Here is a 26,362-nt window from a genome sequence, read left to right on the forward strand (position 1 = left end):
AAAAGAAATGGTTATTTCCATTGAGGAGTTCTTTTTCTTTTAGGTTATCCTCACACAAAGCTTCAAAACAAAGAAAGATAATGAGCTTAATAACTAAACAACCTGATCAAGGCAATGCCTGCTCATTTTAAATTAAAATTAAATATATCTGTTTATATGGGCTTCTCAGGTGATTCAGTGGTAAAGAATCTGCCTGCCAATGCAGGAGATGTGGGTTTGATCCCTGGGTCGGGAAAATCCCCTGGAGAAGGAAATGGCAACCCACCCCAATATTCTTGTCTGGAAAATCCCATGGACAGAGGAGCCTGATGAGTTATAGCATATGCGGTCGCAAAAGAGTTGGACAGCAACTAAATAACAACAATCTGTTTATATGTCAGAAAATTGCTGTCTCTTGGACTGAAGTATTCTGTAAGAGTTACCATCATTCTCTCTCCACACATAGCTAGCTGAAGTCAATTTCAACTTCTGTAGAAGATAAAGGGCTTTCCTGTTGGCTCAGACGATAAAGAATCCGCCTGCAATGTGGAAGACTTGGGTTTGATCCCTGGGTTGGGAGGATCCCCTGGAGAAGGGAACAGTTACCCACTTCATACGTATTCTTGCCTGGAGAATCCCAAGAACAGAGGAGCCTGGTGGGCCACAGTCCGTGGGGTACAGAGTTGGACACGACTGGGGAACTTTTACTCAGCCATAGGAGATAAATGCAAAGTCCTGTGCTATTTTAAAGCACGTCCTTACCAGCCTGTTTGGCGCACACAGCATTTTTTCTCTTGCGACTGAGCAATAACCCCCTTACTTCCACCACTGCCGTACGTGCCAAGTCACTTAAATCATGTCTGACTCTTTGCGACCTCATGAACTGTAGCCCTCCAGGCTCCGCTGTCAATGGGATTCTCCAGGCAAGAATACTGGAGTGGGTTGCCATGCCCTCCTCCAGGGGATCTTCCCGACCCAGGGATTGAACCTGAGTCTCTTAAGTCTGCTGCACTGGCAGTCAGATTCTTTACCACTAGCATTCACCACCACCACCTCCTCCCAATTTCAAGAACTATCGCTTTTTTTTTTTTTTTTTTAAGATGGAGCAATAAGCTTAGATGGCATAGCATAACTGAGCATTTTTTATCTCATTCCCAAAGCTGAGTATGAGTTTTTGCCTGGCTAGAAAACCCTATGTAAACAAATATATTTCAATTCTAAAAAATATTTTTAGTATTATACATGTGTGTGTATATATCTTTTATACATATATCTTAAAACAAACTGGAGACCTCTTTAATCCCTAGAGTAATTAATGCAGATTAACATACTGATAGGAGAATGAGGAAAAAATGTGACAAAGAAGAAATGTGTTTTAACTGAATAATAACAAGAGAAACAAAATGAAACAGTTTCTTTCACCCATTTATGTCACCATATGAGCCTGTCCTATAGCATACCTTGGCTTGGCTGATCAATTTCTTGCTCTCTTTTCAGAGTCGTTTTCTTAATACTCATTTGAGAATGCAGTGCTTGAATTTCAGCTAACAAACTCCTTCTGTCTGCTTTTTGGAGGCATTCCATAGCTGCTTGATATTCAATACCCTGTAAAAGAAAAAGTCAAGAGGGTTGTAAAGACAATAACAAACCAGGAAGTCTGAAGAAGTATGACATGCTAAAATTTTGGGAAAAGTTACTAATTTTCTCTTCCTGATCATTAGGATTTACTTTACAGATTATTAGTCTTTGCATTTATTTCAAAAATCTTTAAACACACGATAAAATATAATGAGTAATATAATGAACACGCATGTACTTAGCCCAAGAAATAGCCCCTACACAGCTGAAGTCCCTCGGGCACAACTCCGTGAACACACGGTCCTCTGCACCATCTGCTCAAGAAACAACTAGGTTCTAAGTCTGGTGCTACTCTCATGCACTCTGTGTAATACACTACATACACACACACCCCTAAAATATACACAGTTCTGTTTTACGTGTTTCAAAACTTCATATAAATGGCATCATACTGTATTCATGTTTGCTTTTTTCACTGGATACATTGGTGAACCATCCTGGCTCTACTTCACACTCATTTCAGTGTCATGTAGTATTGCCTGCTATGAATAATATAGCACATTTTATTTGAGCATCTTTTCATATATTTATTGGATACTCTTTTATTTCTTTCATGAGCACATACTTTAACACCTGTCCATTTTCCCACTGACTGTTCTATTCTCATTAGGTATTTGGTTTGTAGATTTCTTTTCTTGTGATATTTCTGTCTGGTTTTAGACTTAGAGCAATACTGGCCTCATGGAATGAGCTGGCGAGTGTTTCCTTCTTTATTTTGCCAGAATTTGTGAAGAACTAGTATTATGTCTTTCAACATTTGGGAGAATTCACTCGTGAAGCCATCTAATCCTGAGCCCTACTTTGTGAAAAGTTTTAAAACTACGAATTTTACTCTTTGTTATACGTCTACTCAGATTTTCTACTTTTTCATCAGTTTTAGTAGTACGTATACTTTTAGGAATTTGTCCATTTGATGCTACTGTAAATAATTATTTTTAAAATTACATTTGGGACTTTCCTCTTTTTAAAAATATAAATTTATTTATTTTAATTGGCGGCTAATTACTTTACAATATTGTATTGGTTCTGCCATACATCAACACATTTGGGACTTTGCTGGTGTCCCACGCTGAAGACTCTGCACTCCACTGCAGAGGTGCCGGTTCCATCCGTGGCATGCCTGCCTGTGCGCTTAGTCGCTCAGTTGTGTCTAGCTGACTCTCTGAGACCCTCTGGACTGTAGCCCACCTGTCTCCTCTGTCCATGGGATTTTTCAGACGAGACTAGTACAGTGAGTTGTGGTTTCCTTCTCCAGGGGGTGTCTTTCCAATGCAGGGATCAAACCCACGTCTCCTGTGTCTCCTGTACTGCAGGCTTCTTTACCTGCTCAGCCACTGGGGAAGCCCCTTGATCCCTGGTGGGAGAACTAAAATCCCACAAGCCTCATGTTGTGGCCAAAATTTAAAGGGTGTTTTACCATTTTCCTTAACTTAGTCTCCAGAAAAGCCTCTATTTTATTTACCTTTCAGAGTCAACTTTTAGCTTTTCATCCTCTCTACTGTACCAGTGTATCCATTTCATTAATTTCTTTTTTCTTTATTACAGTTGAGCCTATTTGTGGATTACATATTTAAGAATGTCTACTCATGAAAATTTATCTGTGACCCTAAATTCAATACTTGTGATGCTCTTAACAGTCATTCTCAAACATGTGCATAGAGCGGCAAGAAATTAAAACTGCCACATTCACATGTTTCTAGTGGAAATCGAGCAAGGTGATATTTTGCCATCTTTTTATTTCTTATGCTGTAAACAAGTGTCCTTTCTGTCATCCTTTTAGTGCCATATTTTGGGTACATTTGTGCTTTTTACTGATGATTTTGCTGTTTAAAATGGTTCCCAAACACAGACATGAAGTACTGTCCAGTATGCCTAAGCACAACAGGGCTGAAAGACACATGACAGAGAAGATGCATGTGTTAGAAAAGTTTTAAGTTACAGTGCAGCTGGCCATGAGTTCAATGTTAAAGATTCAACAATACATAATCAACAGGGTGTCTTTAAACAGAAATGCACATAAAACAAGATTACACATTGACTGCTTGACAAAAATGTCACCGCCAGGGACTCACAGGCTTTCCCTGCTGGCAATGGCTCGGTATTCACAACAGCTTTACCAGTCTTACTGCTGCAAATGAAGAGAACTGAGGGTATTTTATTCTTTCTGTTTTCTTTAGACTTATTTTGTTACTCTTTTTCTAACTTCCCAAATTGGATGATTAACTCATTAATTTTTAGTCCTGCTTATTTTCTAACATAAGAGAAAATATCTGTAGTAATACTTTTTATCCTAAATATTCTTAGTGGCTCCTGTTAAAATTTTAACCTTAAGATTTACTCTAAAACTAATAAATAACTCATTTTATATAAATAACTATAAATATTTCTAATAAACTAATAAATAACTCATTTTCTCATTACTATTAAAAAGCATTCTTTGTTTTAAAGTTTTTCTTACAGTCTCATTTTGATACCTGTTCTTGTATTCTCTGTTCCAGACAGTTTAATAATCCAACCGCATCTCCTATACCTAGAGCTGTCAGCTCGGTCTGAAATGCGGCTAGGAAAACACTGCGCTCCTTTAAGAAAACCTGCTGAACAGCAAGCAGAAGTTCACCTCGCCAGTCAGAGGTGCTCTCATGAGGTTGAGAACTATCATAAACCTGGCAGAGTACAAAAAACAAAAGTTAGTTTTCAAATAAGCTAAGAACTGTTCTAGGTATCTGTTCAAGGTATCTGTCTGCTAACCAGAATCAGCATTGCAAGTCTAAGAGGATACAAATTTACTTTCAAGTGTGCAACTTGGAGCATTTAAACAATACATAGAAATTTATGTGAAAAACATCATAAAAGACAACAGTTAATTTGGCAAACAAAGTGCCTTATTATTGATAAAAATCATATAAAGCTACTTAGATGCACAATAGTCTTTGAGTACCTTGGCTTCTCTTTGAACTTGCATTTTGGTAATTAAATCCTTAAGAGATGAGATTGTACTGAGGTAAGCTCTTCTCTCTTCCAGCCAAGACTCTGATGTCTGCTGAGCAGAATGGTCTTCTCCATCACTACAGGGAGACTCAGTGAGCGAGAGCACCTGCATGCCTTCATTATGGACAGCTCTCAGCAGTCCCTAGAAGCCACAACACAAAAGCCAGAATTAAGACATTTTCAAAAACTGTCAAGTCAGACATGAAAAGAGGAATCCCAGACAGACAGATTTAGAAAAGCCACTGCAGAAAGGAAACGCCAGCCTGCCATCACTGAACACTTTCTTCCTCCAGAGGGGCACACCAATCCCAGAAGACTGCCTATGCCCTTACGTGGCACTCATCTCCTAGGTTCTTTCTATTTATCTAACGTGCTCTTCTTGGATTTATATCAGGCACTAATTTGACCAAAAGAAATATGTAGAAGATAGGTTCTAGACTGAGACTGCTTTAATAATTTGGCAAACAAAAATATTAGGAATGGAAAGTTTTAAAAATCTTTATACAATTAAATATACTCTAATTATCTGTAAAATACAGAAATAAAACTAAATAGAGCCACAAGTTTCCTTCTAGCTATGAATTTTTCTCTTCAGAGAGATCTTAATATAGTAAGATCTTCTATACTAACTTCTAATAAACTATTATGTTCAACATAGAAACTACACTCGCTAAGTTTTACTGAAAGATGGCTGTCTTTTAGTACCTTTATTTTCTTTGGAAATGAATCTCCTGAACTTTCACCTTCTTCTCCTTGGCCTTCCGATGCCGTGTCAAATCCTTGACTTTGTGAAAGATAAATTCCCTGACCCCAGTCTGATCCAGAATCTAAAATAAAGAAAACCATTGACTATTAAAGAGAAACAAACTTTTTTAAGTAAGTACTATAAAAATTCCAGTTTATATAACTTACCACTGGAACATATTTCTCTAGTTTGGTAAGCATCAGAATGTGTTAACCCAGGAATTGAGGAGCCCTAATCAGAGAAAACAAAGAAATAAAACATGTTTTGCTTTATTAAAAAAAAAGGTCCAATGAACATTTTACTTTTTTTGTAATGCTGTCAAACAAATATGTCACACCTTTCACAATAAATAAAACTATCCATGGTTTACAGTAAGGCTTTAATTTTTTTCTTCAGGGATATTACAATAAGAGACATTAATTTTAATATATTACAATAAGGGACAGAAATTAAGGAATGATAACATCAGGTTCTAAATCTGCACCGGAGCTTTGTGGGACATTACTATTTGACTGTACACAAAAGATAGATTTTAAATTGTAGTTTTATTATAAGGAAGAAATTGCCCCCAAATTTGTCTCTTAACAACATAAAATTTTTTTGGGAAAAAAAAAAAAAAAACAACAACAACCACAGAATGCTGAAAAAATACACTGTGAAAACCAAATACCTCTTTAGACCTCAGACACTGGATCACCGCCTTCAAGGTACTACACTCCTCTGTCAGCAACTGGACAGTGACATAGTGATCCCTCTTTAAGGTTTCAGCTTCTGAAATGTGTCTGGATTCCATATCCAGGATTTCGGCAGCATGTAGTTCTTGCATCTGCTCAATCTTTTCAGTAAACTGATTAATTATTTCAGTGACTTCTTCTGATGAACATTCCCTCCGTAAGTCAGTCTGGATTCCTGCATTTCTAACAAGAACTTGTGGAGTCTGATTGCTGCTGCTGACCTTGAGGGTCCCATCTGTCTGGGATGCGGAGCTCTGACCCACTTTTATAGGAAGTGGCTCTAATGTGCAGACCTTTCTATCTTCTTGTACCTCAGTATTATTTTCTCTTTCTGAGAAGCAGGATAATTTTGCTTCTGCCTTTTTGAGTTGATCCCTAACTTGGCTTAAATCTTTCTGGAGAAATGCCGTATATGTTTCTTTTACCTAAAACATAAAACAACAGTTTAGAACATTCAGGTAAAAATATCACATGTAGAATTTAGGGTTGAGAGTATAATCATGTTAGTATGCTCATTTTCCACAGAATAACAGGGAAAACATTTCAGAAACAGAGTTTTCATACACATTTGCATATATATAAAGTCACAGATTAACACAGAAGTGAAATCATTTTATCGGACTCTATTTTTGGTTCTCAGGGGTTAACATCCGTCCTTCTCCTTCTTTATTAACTAGACTAGAAGATTAAAAGCATCCCCCTTTTAAGAGATTAAAAGAGATTCCAAGGAAAACCAAACAAGAAAGATGAGAGCAATGAAATTTATAATAACTTTTCATCAAATTTATGAAAGATTTTTTTTCCCTAAGCTGTTAAATTATAGATCTGAGATTGTTTTCATATTAAGAGAATATACACTTTGAAATAAAATAGGTAGAAATAGAAGCTATGTTATTAATTTTACCAAAAGTTCTTCCTGAAGTTTTTCTGCCTTCTCTTTGTAACTGGCAAGTTCTTCTTTAGTAGCAGCAGACTCTGCTCTAACAGTCTCAAGCTGACCAAAAAGTCCACTTTCTTCATTGGTATGAAACAGCTCAGCAGTTGTCTAAATGGTAGTGGAAAACACAAACATGTCATTTTCAAAAAATAAAGCCAAATTCAAGGTACTTGAATATTTCAATAAAGCTTTTTCAGGAACAACTGCCTATCAGATTAAAGGGGTTAAATAGACCCATGTTCTTTCAACAAATAGGGAAACTCTTCAGAACCATCAATTTATATTCTTGAGTCAGTACACACACACACACACACACACACACACACACACACAGAATGATTTTTCTGGGAATGAAAGGTAAATCAGGTCATTAGAATATATCCTAAAAAATTTTATAATTAATGAAACAGTTTCAGTTATCTATTCAAAAATTTTTCATATTTATATCACTCTCCTCAAAAGATATGAGGTGGTTTGGTAAGATATTTCTTAGATACTAAGAAATAATAAAATCTTACTAAGATATTTTAATCATATGGAAAGTCACATTACTGTTTTAAATATTATTTACAGTAATTTATATAGTTTCAGTTAGCTAGAAGGAAAAAGCCTAGTAAATGGAAAGAATCACTACTCTTTGACAAATAAATATTCATAGGAACCTAATATATCAGTTAATTTCTGGTGTTCAGATAAGACTACACAGTACTCAAAATTACAAATATATAAAGTGAGAATCTGAAAATTAAAGTCCTTCCACATCTGTCCTATGCTAATACCTACGCTTTCAGAACTTCACATAAACAGACTTTCAGAGAAGAAAGGATGAAATCTAACAGGTATAGAATCTGTAAAAGCAAATGATTTATCACTCATACATTAATGCACTAGAACACTAATATATTCTGATATTTTTCATTGTGTAAAAGGAATGATAACACTTACCATGCATATTGGAAGAAAGAGGGAAAAAATCCACACAAGTTCCAGAGGACATTTGCTATCCTTAACATTTCCACGTTTCTTGGGACTGCTCTACTTACGACTGCTCATAATGACTATGGCAGTAAAATAAATACTGTGATTTTAAAACTATACAAAATACAGTTTGTATCCATTATTCTAGTGATAATAATATGACCATACAGAATGGTCATTTTTTAAAAATAAAAACCCTTTATATATGGAGTTGCTAGATATAAAGAGCATTGTTTGAATTTAATAAGTTAGCAGTAAGTTTAAGGAAAAGGGAAAAGAGTTTCTTAAGGTATTTAAGTGAAAAAGATCAAATACAAACTAACCTTGAGAATTTCAAAGTCTCCTGGAGGGCTTCTTTCCCTTTCTTTGCTTCCCTGTTTTTTCTCATTGTCCTCCAATAGCTTCTGCAGTTCTAGTAGTTTCTTTTCTTTTTCCAGAGCATTTTTTTCTGCAATTTCTATCTGTTCTTTTTCTAAAATCAAACTAGTCTGCATTTCAACCACCTGGCTTTCTAATTCTGATATTCTCAAGGTCAGTGCTGACACATTTGACTCCATTTCATTTTCTGTTAGTTGAGTCAAATTCTGTATATTCGTTCTTTCAGGTTTTGATGAAGTTGATTGTTTATCTTGCCAGAATTTTGCATATTCTTTAACTGCTTCAAGTTGGACTTGACTCACAAGAGCAGCGGCAACTTTTTCCTCAAGTGTATTCTGTAGGTTTACAATCTTGTTTTCCAGCACTTCTTTTTCAGACTGGCCTTGCTCCTGCATGTCCTTCATCTGTTTACGGCACTGGGTGAGTTCTAAGTCCTTTGCGCTCACAGTGCTCTCGAGCTGTAGCACCTTTGTTTCCAAGCTGCTTATGGAAACTTTGCTGTTTTCTTCAAAAGAATTGAGGTAAGTCTGATTTTCTAGGGGCTGAAGAGCGTCCTCAGGAAGGACTACCTCTAGTCCTGGTTTGTTTTTGTTCAGGTCATCTATGGCCAAGTTAACACTTTTCCCTGGTATGCTATGGATTTTTTCACTTTTTTCACGTTCTCTCTTTAAGTTGTATAATTCTTCTGTTAGTTGGTTCATTTTTAAATTGGTTTCTTTAAGTGCATTTTTTGTCAAGGCCATTTCTTCATTAGTGTTTTCTACTTGCTGTTCCAAAGCCAATTTTTCAGCTGTTACCATATCCAACTGATGTTTTAAACTATCTGCTTCTTCTGGGAGAGAATTAGCAACCACTGATGTCTTTTGTTCAATATTTGCCAATTCCTGTTGAAGTTTTTCAATCACTTCATTCAGCTGCTCGATTTCTTCTTCTCTATTTTTCTTCACACGTTCTTGATCACTCAACAAACATTCTATCTGGGTTTCAAGATCCCTTATAAGTTCATTTTTTTCTTCAATAACCTATCAGTTAAGAAAAAAGCAACATATGTAATAACTATGTATTTATATTTGGGGAATTTTATTTTATTAAGGCAATATCTTATTAAAGTGTTGATCATATACACAAAAATACTTCTCAGAAATACTAAATTTTAATATAGACCACCAGTCTTACATCATACCAAAAATGACCTTACTAGAACTTCTTTCAGAAAATTATTAAATATAGAGTAATTTATGCATTTAATAGCTGATTTCCTGAAAGTAAAATAGTCAGTATCAATATATTCTAATTGAAAAGGATGAAAAGTATTAAAATAAAAGTCTATAACAGATAGTGCTTAAATATCACTATCTTATTTAAAAACTCAAACATAATAGAAGAATTTTGAAGTTTTTAATATTTCGGTTAGAACGATAGGACGAAATCTGAGGTACCAGAGACTATGAAACATCAAAAATGTTTGACAATATTAGGAATGGATACAAATACACATAGCTTGTTAAACTAAGATGTCTTAATAAATCAAAATTAATGGATAAAAGAGAATTAGGTTTTATTTGGTTTTTACATTAAAAAATAAACTGAAAAATAACTATTTTGCCCTTTAAAATTCTAGCTTAACCACTATGAAAAACAGTATGGAGGTTCCTTAAAAAAAGGAAAACAGAATATGATCCAGCAATTCCATTCCTGGGCATATATCCAGAAAAGGCAAGAAGTCTAATTTGAAAAGATACACACACCCCAATGTTCACAGCAACACAAATGACTATACATAAAAAAGATAAGCATGAAAGGTTAACTGTATAAGCAGGGAACTCTGTTTAATATCTTGTAATAACTTATAATGGAAAATAATCTGGAGAAAACTAGATCCGTTTGCTGTACACCTGAAATTAACACCATAGTGTAAATCAACTACTTCAATAAAAATAAAATTCTAATTTAAATAGTTTCATATAGTAATTTTAAATTAGTGTACCTTGTTATCTGTCGTCATTTTAAGTTGATGCTGAAGTTTCATAATTTGCTCATTCAATCGGTCAATTTCTACCTCTTTTTCTTGCATTATTTGAGCAAATTTCCCAAACAGTACATGTTGATCCTGAGTAGAGATAGCATCAGATTCCTTTATGATAAATCCCAGTTTCTCCATTTCATCCTAGGAACAAAGATAACCATCCCAGTTGGATAGAGCATTACATGTGATCTTTAGACCATTCTGTCAATTAACTCTTACCAAGCTACAGCACCCAAAATGTTCAAAGCTACTATATAATTATTGTAAATCAATAAATTTTAAAATGTTTTGATACAGGTCTCCAAAATTTTTCATATGTTGGGTTGAACATAAACTCTATGCAAATCCATTTGCAGCTATTATTCCTCTGTTAAGCATTATGTAGCAGCTGGATTTAGCAAATGCTTAATACTTATGACTATACAAGACAAAAACAATGAATTATTTAGAGGCAAAGTTTTCCTTGAGCAATTACCTTAAATAATGTGTTTTCTTGTTCAAGTTCTTGTAGGCGGGTAGTAGATTCCTTTTTCTGTATTTCTAACTGCATATGTAGCTGCTGGACTTCTTCATTCTTATTTTCCAGTTCTTCTCTGAACTGTTCTAACTGCTCTTCTAAGTTTGTGATCTTTGATATCAAAATTATCAAAGGGAGAGAGAAAAATACTGTTCATATAGATGTTTATTTGTCAAGAGAGAATGAAGACTGCTGGATTAAGCTCTACAGGATGCATGCTTAAAACAGGTGAGCCATGAAAATAAAGGAAAGGGGTTTCTCTAAGCCAGATATAACTGCGTGGTTTCCAGACATTTTCAAACTAAACACTTTAAAACTATCCTTCCCAGAGGAAGGCTATAAGGAGCCATTTCCTACCAAATATTATCTCCTGATAAAGCATAAAAGAGTTATGAGAGGAAGGGAAAGAATCCACATTTTAAATCTTATTTTATGTTAAATTAACTGCTATCAAAAAGGCTCAAGAAAACTGTAGAATTAAGTCAGTTATTTTAGCCACCAAATGAGACTAACTCAATTCAGTCCATATTAATACTTAACCCCATAAAAGGTTTGGCAGCCACATGCCTTATTTGGGCAGAAGGGAGCAGAGGCAGACTCTAAGACCAAGAGATACTTAGGTCTGACACACAGAAACTTACAGAGTAAGTTAGTAAACCATTTTAGGAGAATAACTAGAGTGTTCCTATGCATAAGACAACTGAATTCAGCTCTGAGCACAGATTATCACTAATGGTAAAGCAATTGCTCTTTGATAGTTATATAGAGATTGAAACTAATGGTGAATAGTAACAGCTATTTATATTTTAAAAATTGGGCTTGCTTGAGGACAGGAACAGTTGTTTACCCCAATGCTTTGCAAGTTCTTCTACATTTTTAATGAATGGATTTTCAAATGCTTATTTATCTAATGATCAAAACTGCTGCATTAAGACCAACCCAAGATACAAGGGCAGCATTTAGTGGCAGCTGGCCCAAAGAATACTTATAAATCATTCATCATCTTAGAACTTGAAAGGGGGCACATTCTGATTACACACCAACATGTAGTCAGAGGAGGAGGAAATGGCAACCACTCCAGTATTCTTGCCTGGAGAATTCCATGGACAGAGGAGCCTCTAAGGCTACAGTTCATGGGGTAACAAAGGGTCGGACACGACAGAGTGACTGAGTACACGTAGTCAGAATTATATCTTAGCATTAGCAAAGCAAAGACCTTCAAAATCATTTAACCTAATATTTCTGTAACAGAAATCATATTTATATTAGTAATAAATAGCCATCATTTATAGCTTCCCTGATGACTCAGATGGTAAAGAATCTGCCTGCAATGCAGGAGACTCAGGTTCGATTTCTGGGCCGGGAAGATCCCCTGAAGAAAGGAATGGAAACCCACTCCATATTCTTGCCTGGAGAATTCCATGGACAGAAGCCCGTGGGGTTGCAAAGAGTCGGACATGACCGAGCAACTAACGCTTACAGGCAACTCACTGTTAAGACACTGCATGATATGCTTTATATGTATTATTCTTTAAAAGCCCTGTAATGACTCAGACATGACTGAGCGACTTCACTTGCACTTTTCACTTTCATGCATTGGAGAAGGAAATGGCAACCCACTCCAGTGTTCTTGCCTGGAGAATCCCAGGGACGGGGGAGCCTGGTGGGCTGCCGTCTGTGGGGTCCCACAGAGTTGGACACGACTGAAGCGACTTAGCAGCAGCAGTAGCAATGACTTTATACATCTTTACTAGAATTATCTCCATTTCAGAGATGAGGAAGGGAGTCACTGAGACAGGAGTCCCTTGTTCTGCAGTCACAAGGCTAGTATGTGGAAGTCACTTTTGAACCTCAGTAGTTTACCTCTGGAACCTGACATTCTTAACTATTATTTATCCTACTTCTAATAACTAATGTCTAAGACTTACATTTAAATAATTTTCTTTAATACTGGTATTAAGCTCAGTAATAACACCTGAAATATAGTTATTAGCTGCACACATATAATTATCAGGTTAGTCTCCTGAAAATTGTGATGATTATATCTTCTTCAAAGTTACCTAATAGATGACATTTATACTTCTATCTTCTCTGACTACTTTTGGTGACAAGGTATTATTTCAACACATACATAGATATTTAAGCTCAAAATTGCTGCCCTTGCCTGTCTCACCTCACACTTATTTTCTTTTTTGATAAAACAGGTTATGGTCAAATTCTTAGCCTTAATATTCAAAGTGTAGTCCCGGGAGGAGAACTAGCATCACATGGGAACATGTTTGAAGCACAGATTCTCAAGCCTCACCCTGGGCCTACTGAATCAGTCTTCATTTTAAAACGATCCCTAAGGGGATTCATAGCGCATTCAAGTTTCAGAAGCACTCATCTAAAGCACTAACATTCCCATCATAAGCAGCTGAACTTGAGGCATCAAAATAGAGACTTCAATTCCCAAAATGACACGGTGAGGCATTCTTTCCTCTTCACAGCCAAGACTTCAGTTTTGGTCCCTGGCTGTCTTATTACTGAGGCTATGATAACCAAGAACCAGAAAAATATTATTAAGGTTTAAAAATAGAATGGCAGCTTTTTGGTTTAACCTTGTTTAATTTAGCTACCAAATGATATCTAGATTGTCTGGATTACATTAATTAGCACCTATTTGTGTTTTAAGAATTTTTTCTTTCAAATGTGTACACACACACTGGCTTCAAATGTGTACACACACACATGGGCTACACGCACACACACACACACACCACACACGTGCTTCCCAGGCGGCACTAGTGGTAAAGAACCCTCCTGCCAATGCAGGAGACATAAGAGATACAGGTTAGATCCCTGGGTCTGGAAGATCTCCTGGAGAGGGCATGGCAACCGACTCCAGTATTCTTGCATGGAGAATCCTATGGACAGAGGAGTCTGGTGGGCTACAGTCCACGGGATCACAGAGTCGGACACGACTGAAGCAACTTATCACAGTCCAGCACATAAATACATATATATATCCTAATTAGACAGAAGATTCCTTGAAATTGGTGCTGGTTTTAAAATTGGACAGTGGTGCTCTACACATGGCAATTCAACAAATACTGAATGACTGTTTATGATAATTTCTCATCAGCAAGGCAAAACATGCCTGGATGTTTTGGCAGTAAAGCATCACAAAGCTCCAGAATGAGAGAAATTGAGGAGGAATTCTTGTTCAGCTACTTACTGTGTGACCATGAGCAAGTTCCTTAACCTTTATTAAGATCTGGTTTACTCAATAAAGTGGAAACACCAAAAGAACCTATCCTCAGGGAGAGTTTAAGGTTAAGGACACAAGGCATTAATTAAAATACTGACCACGTTCTAGCACAGACCTCAACAAAGTTAACTATTATTATTTATTATTGTCATTTGTAAGTTCGATCTCATTGCTGCTGCTGCTAAGTCGCTCTACTTAAAACCTATCCTATTGAAAGCATCTTTTTCTTAAAGTAACTCTTCTATTTCTCTCCACATTATTCTCCTCTTATACAGCCTGAAACCCTTATCTATCTTAAGGTTTTCTGTTCTTTCACTCTGCATTTCTAAATATTGTAATAAACTTTTTAAAAAGTTGTACACAAATTAGGCTATCAGAGTAGTGGGAGGTATCTCAAATATAACAACACATAGACATCCTACGTTTATACTGTCAGATATCTGAAAACATTTGTCTAGTGCAGGAAAGAATGCATAAGAAGTTATTTTCTTTAAAAGATAGGTTTCAATTTTACATCCCTATCTTTCAGTCTCCACTTACTGAGTGACTAGGTTCTGAGAGAACACTTGTCACTGTTATTCAAAATTAGTAGACCAAGTTTGTTGTTTAGTCGCTAACTTATGTCTGACTCTTTTGTGACCCCATGGACTGTCACCTGCCAGGCTCCTCTGTCCATGGGATTTCCCAGGCAAGGATACTGGAGTAGATCAAGGTTAGCTGTCAACTTAATTCTTTACTCACTCAGCAAGTCTGGCTCTGTTTCATCTGTAAAAACTGGTAGCTAGTTGATACAAGCTCTCTAAGGTCTGTTGTAATTCCAACAAATATAATTCTAAGTAGGAGACACTTATTAGATCCTTACTTCAAGAAATTAAGAGGTTAAGTAGTGTTAAATAAAATTCAAATGACAATATAAAATTTTACTATATTTAATCAATTATTTCTGCCTTGTGACCAGTTTTGGAGTCCCATTTTTTAGAAAGCAGATCATCTATTTGATTATTTAGTGTAAGAGAAATCTTTAAATGTTAATTTTTTTTGAAGCACACATTAACAAAAGTGATTATATGTCCACAAAAGTGTCCCCAGTCACTCACATAAAAGCCAAAAAGTAAAATAAGAATCTCTCAGATAAACATTAGTTAGTACTATGAGATAATGAGAAAATAATAATTTTCATGAAAATAATCATTTCCATCATTTATATAGATGACTTTTTTCTTCTCTAAACTACAAGTTCTCTGAGCTATAGTTTTAGGTGACATCTAAATCAATCTTCTTTTTTTCAAAGTACTCATTAACACTTATAAACTGTTTACACTCAATAAATACACATCAAATGTTCTGAGAAAATTATATGGAAAGAGATAAAAATGTAATTGAAACTTTTGAAACATTTAAAATGATATGCTATAGCTAGATAGCAAGGAACAATATGCTAGAGAAAAACTGATGATAGACAAAGGTTCAAATAATTAGGACTTGAAAATGATGGCAGTTTTAAAAGTGCATCTTCTGGTTTTCTTGGGGTAGGGGGAAGGGAGGGAGCAGAAAAACATAAAAGAACTTTATAGAATTAAGAAGATGTATATTAGTACACTGTAAAAAGTCACTACTATCTCCCAGGGAAATATAACTTTAGAAAAAACAAACTCCACAGGAAAGCAGGAGTAATTCAAAGCCCATGGCAAGGCCAGGAGGAAGATACTTCCTTGTGCCCCAACACTACTCTCTCTCTCTCCTCTCGTCTTCATTTAATTCATACCTACCAAACTGGCCACCTTTTTGTCCTCAAAACTCCCTTCTCTGTCCAGGCCATGTGTCCCCTCTTCTTCATTCCAGTTTACTCGTTTAAATGTTTACTGCCTTCAACGGCAGCTTAGGCAATGAGCTAAGAAACAGTCTATATACTTTGGTTTCACACCATGAACTCCATTCTAATCAAATTAAATTTTCTAAAGTAATTCAAGCCACATTTTGTCATTAAAAATAAACTTACCTCTTTTTCCTTTCTGTCTATGGCATCTCGCTCTGCCTGCAATTGTATTTCTAGAGACAATTCTGCTTTAGCTTCTATAGCTCCAAAGTGTTTTCGGTCCTCTACCTTTAAATACATAAAAATTTTCTCAAAATTTCAGACATTAAATCCTAATTATCCATTTTAATTGGAGAAGTGTTTCTTGAATTAGAAGTAGTCTACATTAGTGAACAATCAAAAGTTACAACATTCACTCTTGAATGTACTTTATATAAATTAAAACAAGAATGCCTGACAATCTTAAAATTCATTTCTCAGGTAAAATGAAGGCTATCCCCTCATCTCCTACATTCCCAAATTTCCTTATCCTGCTTTTCTTTAGCATAATAGGAACAGATCTCACTGCTTCTTAGCCTAGGGCACGGCATCAGCCTGAACTGGTGCCTACAGCCTGAACTGGTGCCTACAGATTTTCACTTGGCTGTTATTTTAGAATCTTATTAATGCTTAAAAGGGTAATTAAGTCTTCTGGCTTAATCTTTCTTAATCAGGACCCAGTATGCAAGGGATATTTGGAGAAAAGAATAGGGTGGGAAGATTTGAGAGAATGGCATTGAAACATGTATAATATCATGTATGAAATGAGTTGTCAGTCCAGGTTTGATGCACGATACTGGATGCTTGGGGCTAGTGCACTGGGACGACCCAGAGGGATGATATGGGGAGGGAGAAGGGAGGAGGGAGGAGGGTTCAGGATGGGGAACACATGTATAGCTGTGGCAGATTCATTTTGATATTTGGCAAAACTAATACAATTTGTAAAGTTTAAAAAAAAAAAAAAAGAATAAACAGAAATGGTTATGATGTTAATGAAGACATACAGATACATTATGCAACAATATCAAGAGTCCTTAGGATAAAGCCCACTTGATCATGGTGTATGATCTTTTTAATGTGTTGTTGGATTCTGATTGCTAGAATTTTGTTAAGGATTTTTGCATCTATGTTCATCAGTGATATTGGCCTGTAGTTTTCTTTTTTTGTGGCATCTTTGTCAGGTTTTGGTATTAGGGTGATGGTGGCCTCATAGAATGAGTTTGGAAGTTTACCTTCCTCTGCAATTTTTTGGAAGAGTTTGAGCAGGATAGGTGTTAGCTCTTCTCTAAATTTTTGGTAGAATTCAGCTGTGAAGCCGTCTGGACCGGGGCTTTTGTTTGCTGGAAGATTTTTGATTACAGTTTCAATTTCCGTGCTTGTGATGGGTCTGTTAAGATTTTCTATTTCTTCCTGGTCGAGTTTTGGAAAGTTGTACTTTTCTAAGAATTTGTCCATTTCTTCCACGTTGTCCATTTTATTGGCTTATAACTGTTGATAGTAGTCTCTTATGATCCTTTGTATTTCTGTGTTGTCTGTTGTGATCTCTCCATTTTCGTTTCTAATTTTGTTGATTTGATTTTTCTCCCTTTGTTTCTTGATGAGTCTGGCTAATGGTTTGTCAATTTTATTTATCCTTTCAAAGAACCAGCTTTTGGTTTTGTTGATTTTTGCTATGGTCTCTCTTGTTTTTTTTGCATTTATTTTTGCTCTAATTTTTAAGATTTCTTTCCTTCTACTAACCCTGGGGTTCTTCATTTCTTCCTTTTCTAGTTGCTTTAGGTGTAGAGTTAGGTTATTTATTTGACTTTTTTCTTGTTTCTTGAGGTGTGCCTGTATTGCTATGAACTTTCCCCTTAGGACTGCTTTTACCGTGTCCCACAGGTTTTGGGTTGTTGTGTTTTCATTTTCATTCGTTTCTATGCAAATTTTGATTTCTTTTTTGATTTCTTCTGTGATTTGTTGGTTATTCAGCAGCGTGTTGTTCAGCCTCCATATGTTGGAATTTTTCATAGTTTTTCTCCTGTAATTGAGATCTAATCTTACTGCATTGTGGTCAGAAAAGATGCCTGGAATGATTTCTATTTTTTTGAATTTACCAAGGCTAGCTTTATGGCCCAGGATGTGATCTATCCTGGAGAAGGCTCCATGTGCGCTTGAGGAAAAGGTGAAATTCATTGTTTTGGGATGAAATGTCCTATAGATATCAATTAGGTCTAACTGGTCTATTGTATCATTTAAAGTTTGTGTTTCCTTGTTAATTTTCTGTTTAGTTGATCTATCCATAGGTGTAAGTGGGGTATTAAAGTCTCCCACTATTATTATGTTATTGTTAATTTCTCCTTTCATACTTGTTAGCATTTGTCTTACGTACTATGGTGCTCCCATGTTGGGTGCATATATATTTATAATTGTTATATCTTCTTCTTGGATTGATCCTTTGATCATTATGTAGTGACCTTCTTTGTCTCTTTTCACAGCCTTTGTTTTAAAGTCTATTTTATCTGATATGAGTATTGCTACTCCTGCTTTCTTTTGGTCCCTATTTGCATGGAAAATCTTTTTCCATGATCAAGTGGGCTTTATCCCAGGGATGCAAGGATTCTTCAATATCTGCAAATCAATCAATGTAATACACCACATTAACAAATTGAAAAATAAAAACCATATGATTATCTCAATAGATGCAGAGAAAGCCTTTGACAAAATTCAACATCCATTTATGATAAGAACTCTCCAGAAAGCAGGAATAGAAGGAACATACCTCAACATAATAAAAGCTATATATGACAAACCCACAGCAAACATTATCCTCAATGGTGAAAAATTGAAAGCATTTCCTCTAAAGTCAGGAACAAGACAAGGGTGCCCACTTTCACCATTACTATTCAACATAGTTTTGGAAGTTTTGGCCACAGCAATCAGAGCAGAAAAAGAAATAAAAGGAATCCAAACTGGAAAAGAAGAAGTAAAACTCTCACTATTTGCAGATGACATGATCCTCTACGTAGAAAACCCTAAAGATTCCACCAGAAAATTACTAGAAATAATCAATGACTATAGTAAAGTTGCAGGATATAAAATCAACACACAGAAATCCCTTGCATTCCTATACACTAATAATGAGAAAACAGAAAGAGAAATTAAGGAAACAATTCCATTCACCATTGCAACGGAAAGAATAAAATACTTAGGAATATATCTACCTAAAGAAACTAAAGACCTATATATAGAAAACTATAAAACACTGGTGAAAGAAATCAAAGAGGACACTAATAGATGGAGAAATATACCATGTTCATGGATTGGAAGAATCAATATAGTGAAAATGAGTATACTACCCAAAGCAATTTATAGATTCAACACAATCCCTATCAAGCTACCAACAGTATTCTTCACAGAGCTAGAACAAATAATTTCACAATTTGTATGGAAATACAAAAAACCTAGAATAGCCAAAGCGATCTTGAGAAAGAAGAATGGAACTGGAGGAATCAACCTACCTGACTTCAGGCTCTACTACAAAGCCACAGTTATCAAGACAGTATGGTACTGGCACAAAGACAGACATATAGATCAATGGAATAAAATAGAAAGCCCAGAGATAAATCCACGCACATATGGACACCTTATCTTTGACAAAGGAGGCAAGAATATACAATGGATTAAAGACAATCTCTTTAACAAGTGGTGCTGGGAAATCTGGTCAACCACTTGTAAAAGAATGAAACTGGACCACTTTCTAACACCATACACAAAAATAAACTCAAAATGGATTAAAGATCTAAACGTAAGACCAGAAACTATAAAACTCCTAGAGGAGAACATAGGCAAAACACTCTCGGACATACATCACAGCAGGATCCTCTATGACCCACCTCCCAGAATATTGGAAATAAAATCAAAAATAAACAAATGGGACCTAATTAACCTTAAAAGCTTCTGCACATCAAAGGAAACTATTAGCAAGGTGAAAAGACAGCCTTCAGAATGGGAGAAAATAATAGCAAATGAAGCAACCGACAAACAACTAATCTCAAAAATATACAAGCAACTCCTACAGCTCAACTCCAGAAAAATAAACGACCCAATCAAAAAATGGGCCAAAGAACTAAATAGACATTTCTCCAAAGAAGACATACAGATGGCTAACAAACACATGAAAAAATGCTCAACATCACTCATTATCAGAGAAATGCAAATCAAAACCACTATGAGGTACCATTTCACACCAGTCAGAATGGCTGCGATCCAAAAGTCTACAAATAATGAATGATGGAGAGGGTGTGCAGAAAAGGGAACCCTCTTACACTGTTGGTGGGAATGCAAACTAGTACAGCCACTATGGAGAACAGTGTGGAGATTCCTTAAAAAACTGGAAATAGAACTGCCTTATGATCCAGCAATCCCACTGCTGGGCATACACACTGAGGAAACCAGAAGGGAAAGAGACACGTGTACCCCAATGTTCATCGCAGCACTGTTTATAATAGCCAGGACATGGAAGCAACCTAGATGTCCATCAGCAGATGAATGGATAAGAAAGCTGTGGTACATATACACAATGGAGTATTACTCAGCCATTAAAAAGAATACATTTGAATCAGTTCTAATGAGGTGGATGAAACTGGAGCCTATTATACAGAGTGAAGTAAGCCAGAAGGAAAAACATAAATACAGTATACTAACGCATATATATGGAATTTAGAAAGATGGTAACAATAACCCGGTGTATGAGACAGCAAAAGAGACACTGATGTACAAAACAGTCTAAAGGACTCTGTGGGAGAGGGAGAGGGTGGGAAGATTTGGGAGAATGACATTGAAACATGTAAAATATCATGTAAGAAACAAGTTGCCAGTCCAGGTTTGATGCACGATACTGGATGCTTGGGGCTAGTGCACTGGGACGACCCAGAGGGATGGTATGGGGAGGGAGGAGGGAGGAGGGTTCAGGATGGGGAACACATGTATACCTGTGGCGGATTCATTTTGATATTTGGCAAAACTAATACAATTATGTAAAGTTTAAAAATAAAATAAAATTAAAAAAAAAAAAAAACCTCAACATTCAGAAAACTAAAAAAAAAAAAAAAAAGAGTCCTTAGTAATTTTTTTATGTAAATAAACATGTTCATGCAACTAAGCATAATCTGTACTAAAACACTTGATAAAATTAACCCAAAGAAAATGTCACACCTTTTGAAAAGTGTCTGCACTAACGAGTAAGGCTTGCTCCAGCTCCCTTACTCTGAACTCCAATTTCTCAATTTCTTCATTCCGCTCCTGTATATCCCTCTGAAGCTGCTCTTTAGACAGCAAAAGCTCACTGCACTTGTCCGTTTTTTCTTTCAGATGATTTGTTAACTGCTCAACCTGGAAATATAATAAGCAAAAACTGTAATGTTAAAATATGTAAGGATGTTAGTAATAAATCTATCCTCCTTTCAGATTTTTTTAGATCCTATGCTTAATTGTATTTTTGATAAGGATGGCACTATCACCTCCAACTACAGCAACGTTTTCTGAGTTGATGCTTCTAAGCAGCACTAAAGAGAAATAATATTGCTTTCACCAATTCTTTTAAGAGAGTTCTGTTAAGACTAAGGCTTTCCCTAGCTAGGAGGAAAAAATAAATGCATTTTTGAATAATGTTGAATTGCTAGCTCTAATGGCACAACCACACTAAAACCTAATAAAGAAAACAAGTTTACACAGTACTTACATTCATATGTGAGATACAATGACCTAAAAAACTTTCACGGATTATACTTTTCTTTCCACCAACGGTTTATCAACATATATAATAATACAGTGGTTCTAAAATACCATAGGGACAGAAGGGACCTTTAATACAGTTACTTGGAAAAAAGCTTTTCAGCCCACACATTCCACCAGCCTAGGAGAGGGATCAGGATGCCAGGCAGTGCAAGGGATCCATGTGCCCTGAAAAAGTGATTCGGATAAGAAGCAGATGGAAGGATATAGGAAAGATCAGTAAAAGAGCTTGTGAAATTAGTTGTGCTCAAATGGAGAAAGCTTATTAAAAAAAGAAATATGATGGTAAGAAAAAAGAAACTCTACCTTATTTCAGTGAGATTCTTAGAGGAAATTATCTAAAAATGGCACTTCTTCCTTAAAACATTAAAAGAAATGCTAGCTTACCTACAATTAGAGGTTGAGAAAGGACAGTAATAAAGCCTGAGGAGAAGCCTGAACAACCAAGGCTGGACTAAGACTTGAAATAAGGTTAAAGGAGAAGACAATAAAGCAGGCAGAGCAAAATGGCACAGTGTACTGGTAACAGCTAGATGTTTCTTTTTTTTTTTTTTTTGGTCCTGAGAAAATCAGAAGCTAGAGAATCAGATCTGGCTAAATAAGAAGAAAACAAATGGATCACAATGTTTTGGAAGAAAATCAAACACATACTTTTTGTTAGTTTCCTAACTTAGTTTCCTAAAGTTTTATGAATGAGGCAAATTACCCTTTTTAATAATAAGGAAACAAATAGTAGGAAAGACTAAGTTCTAGAGCTTAAATATTCTTTTCAGATTCAACAAACACACAGCTATTTTTCAAAATCTAGAATATGTGAGGAACACGATGAATGACTATGAACTGTGGGGACTGCTAACTTTTCTACTGCTCCAGTAGATAACGCTTTTCTACATCAGATTCCTTCTGGTTTTTTGTTTTTAAAGACACCTTTTGTTAAATAAGACTGTAGATAACATTTTACGACAATGAGTTATAGGTATTTTATACTTCTTTGGTATCTTTACCTTCTCATATTGAAGTAATATTTAAGTTTCTGATTTTGAAAACTGATATACAATAGAAAGAATTCAAGTTTTTTAAGATATGAATCTTACTTTATATATAATATACAAATTAACGTACGGAAGACAGTATCAATAAAAACATTACCTCTCTAGTTTGGTGTTCACTGACAGGCTGGAATCGAGGCACAACCTTAAGTTGTTGTTCCAGTTTCTGTATTTCCTGTTGGAATACATCTCTCTCGTGTTCTCTATCGACAGCTTGTTCCTAAAGTTTAATAATGATAGTAACTGAAGAAATAATATTTATTGACGTTATGATTTCCCTTACTTCCCTTTAATTGTAGGCACAGTTGCCTGTTTGAAGATGAACGACTGATGATCACAGAAATGCTCCAAACCAAAAAGGTTTAAGAAGATAACACTTGTTGCATGGTACATAGCCTAGTAGAGCTCTTGTATGATACATAACCCACGGCTCTTCAGCAAAAATGCAAGCACTTAAATGTTATCTGAAGCACAACACTTTTTACAATTCAAGTAATGTTAAATACAAAATGAAATTAAAATGGTCTCCTTAAAATGAATTTACTTTTTTGGAACAAAGGAGGACTCCCAATATTTAGGCAAAATAAGTAGAACAAATTGTGTTGTAGTTACATTTTTTTCATTTTAATATAGGTTTTTTAAAATACCTAAAATTACAAAGTATTTTAGAATCTGATTCTCTGATCTGTGAAGATAACATAAGACTTAATGAAACTCCAAAGAAGAAAATCCACATGAAATTAGAGATTTAACATCTTTTTTGGAAGACAGTAATGACAGCATAAAACAGCTGCAGTTCTTTGCTTCCAGGGCACACTGTTACTCGTGTGTATACGTTTTATGGGTGAAATGGTGGACAGTTAGTTCTTAGGATCCTTACTTGGTCTGACTACTGGTTCAGAAAAAGGCTAGGACAAGTTTCTTAACTATGAATCTGGAAAGGCTAACTGGTAGGGCTTATTCGTAATCTGTTGGTACTGCTTTTAATTCTAAAAGCTGCATAATAAAAATTTTTAAGTAATACTTTTTAATTAATTAGATGACACAGATAAAAATAGTAGAATTTAAGTCTTTTCATAATTTAAAATCCACAACATAGAACAGTAGCAAGTAGCATTCCCATGAAAAAGTTATTAAAGTTAAGAATACTTACATCTAAAAATTTTCTCATTTTTTCTAACTGCTTTTCCAGTGCTTGGTTTTGTTGCCTTAAATCCATTAGTTCAGCATTTTTCTCCTGTTCCAGTTCTATAAATCTACTGACTTGCTCTTCGACGTCCATTTCTAGAGCTTTCACTTGTTTTTGAAGGTCATCACGCACTTTTTCAGCTTGACACTGTACCTCTAGTTTTTCCTTCATCAGTTTTTCTGTCTCCTGTAGTAATTCTGTTCATGAATGCAAAAACATACTACATTAAGTCACAATTAATGATGTTATGATAAGGAAATCACCCATAACTGTGTTCAGATTTTAACTTCATGAAGTTAAGGGGCTGAGTTTCATTTCAAAAACATGTGAAAAAGGAAAATACTTATGTGAAAATATCAAAATAACACATTCCGATATAAGTAAGCAAGCTAGTATCAATAAAATCATACAGAATTAACAAAAAGAATTATGTCCTATCACTAAAAACAATAAAAGAACACAGCAAATGACCCCCTCAAAGTCTACTTTCACTACAAGGAAACGAGCAAAATCTAACCAAATGCAAGCACAGAAATAACTCACCTCAGGCGAAAGTCAATCCATTCCAAACCTGTAAAGTCATTTTTATATGCATACACAACACACACGAAAATCAAATACTGTAAATCTTTAACCAAGGTAAGTAAGAGTTACAGAAAAGAAACATAACCAGAATCAGAATTTCCTGTTAGTCTTTCTCCTTATTTGATCCACATTCCTGAGTTAGTCTTACACATTCACATGTATGTGTATCAAGGGAAAACTGACAAGTATGAGAGGCAGTGTGGTGCTTAAGTGCAAAAACTGTGGGTTAACATCCTAACTCTACCACTTCTGACATTTAATATGATGTCCTTCAATTTCCTTGTATGTCAAATGGGAGTTAATAACAGTACTGACCTCTGAGTTATTTCCCCACAATAAGTTAATTTATAATATATCAAATAAGTTAATATATCAATGTGTGAAAAATAGTGCCTAGACTATGTAAGGACTACATATACATATAAGTTTTAGCTATTATTAGTCATACAATAATAAATTTTATACAGCAAAGTAAAACAATTGTCTAATGAAGAAAATGGAATGACTGTAACTCCAGAGTCTTTATACTAACTGGTCTGTCGACACTGTACTCAGGATTAAGAATCTACAGAAAGCAGCTTTCCTTTTAAACAACGCTGATTTAGATGTTAATACAAAAGTAATCAACCAGAAAGTCTCTTCACTAAATTTCACTGATCTTGTTGATACCATCATCTTAGATACTGATTTAGAAAAGAGTACTGTAAAAAGGCATAGGTTGTAAGAACTTAATATATTCGTTAAAGAAAATAACTTTTAATTTATATTATATTGCCTACCACTATTTCATCCATTTTCTTGAAAAAACTGAAATAGTCTTAAGCTCTGTGGGAATAATATGATGATGGTCACTATGAATCTCAGTTTTTAATTCCAAATTTTTATTGTAAGAAAAGTTTTTTTTGTTGTTAGAAAAACTTGTAAGTATAAAACACAGCAGCAAAATTAGAGATATATTAGTTGACTGAAAAATCCAAGGGTCACCCAATGGCCATGCAACTGTGTAAACACACCTGCTCCAGGCGCTGCATCGACTGCAGCATCTACTAGTCCTATTAGGAAAAAACACACACACATACAACAAAACATGGTGATTTACATGTCAGCTATTTCCTAAAACACAGTAATATATACACACACACAAAACAACTAGGAGTAAAAGCTGAACATACTGTCACAGGTTACATTTTGAGACGTATTCAAATTCTTTGAATATTGTACATGCATGATAAACACACTTTGCACATGAAAAAGGACAACCCTAAACCTGTGTTAAACAAATCTAAGCAACCAGAAAAGTTTTACCATATTATAAAAATGTATGTTGTATCTCTAAATTGATAAAATTTAATTAGTAAAACTAAACATTTATAATTCTAACTGCATGTATAATATAAAGATGAAAGTGAAAGTCACTCAGCTGTGTCCGACTCTTTGTGACCCCATGGACTATAATACAGCCCATGGAATTCTCCAGGCCAGAATACTGGAGTGGGTAGCCGTCCCTTCTCCCAATCCAGGAATCGAACCGGGGTCTCCTGCATTGCAGGCAGAGTCTTTACCAATTGAGCTACCAAGGAAGCCATAATATAAAGGTGAAAGGATATGACTAAAAGGATTTAAAGTTCCACTGTTACAAAGACTGATATCTATTTTTTAAACCACTAATTTACCTAATTTTTCATTTAAGAAAAGATTAGAGGTTATCAGTAAACTTATTTATTCTTTGACCTCCTGCT

The 26,362-nt window shown here is 35.3% G+C and overlaps 1 protein-coding gene across 7 annotated transcripts in view; it reads right to left on the minus strand.

The window, feature by feature from the left end:
• AKAP9 (A-kinase anchoring protein 9) overlaps window positions 1–26,362 on the minus strand; it is a 165,384-nt gene that overhangs the window by 18,225 nt on the left and 120,797 nt on the right. For 4 of the 7 annotated variants that reach the window (XR_003510874.1, XM_027540209.1, XM_027540206.1 and 1 more), the window contains 15 exons: window positions 25,637–25,675; window positions 24,003–24,235; window positions 22,950–23,069; window positions 21,222–21,398; window positions 16,170–16,274; window positions 10,879–11,031; window positions 10,365–10,544; window positions 8,323–9,399; window positions 6,989–7,129; window positions 6,021–6,509; window positions 5,518–5,581; window positions 5,311–5,432; window positions 4,556–4,747; window positions 4,092–4,280; window positions 1,440–1,584 (listed from right to left, as the gene is read on the minus strand). Coding sequence is in view for 6 of the 7 variants with exons in the window: in XM_027540209.1 (XP_027396010.1) it covers window positions 1,440–1,584; window positions 4,092–4,280; window positions 4,556–4,747; window positions 5,311–5,432; window positions 5,518–5,581; window positions 6,021–6,509; window positions 6,989–7,129; window positions 8,323–9,399; window positions 10,365–10,544; window positions 10,879–11,031; window positions 16,170–16,274; window positions 21,222–21,398; window positions 22,950–23,069; window positions 24,003–24,235; window positions 25,637–25,675 (3,426 nt within the window). In the remaining variant the exon portion in view is untranslated. The remainder of the gene's footprint in view (window positions 1–1,439; window positions 1,585–4,091; window positions 4,281–4,555; window positions 4,748–5,310; window positions 5,433–5,517; window positions 5,582–6,020; window positions 6,510–6,988; window positions 7,130–8,322; window positions 9,400–10,364; window positions 10,545–10,878; window positions 11,032–16,169; window positions 16,275–21,221; window positions 21,399–22,949; window positions 23,070–24,002; window positions 24,236–25,636; window positions 25,676–26,362) is intronic. The other 3 variants (XM_027540208.1, XM_027540207.1, XM_027540210.1) reach the window with 2 other exon arrangements.

This window comes from Bos indicus x Bos taurus, chromosome 4 (genome assembly GCF_003369695.1).
Source record: "Bos indicus x Bos taurus breed Angus x Brahman F1 hybrid chromosome 4, Bos_hybrid_MaternalHap_v2.0, whole genome shotgun sequence".
In the NCBI taxonomy this organism is placed as follows: Eukaryota; Metazoa; Chordata; class Mammalia; order Artiodactyla; family Bovidae; genus Bos; species Bos indicus x Bos taurus.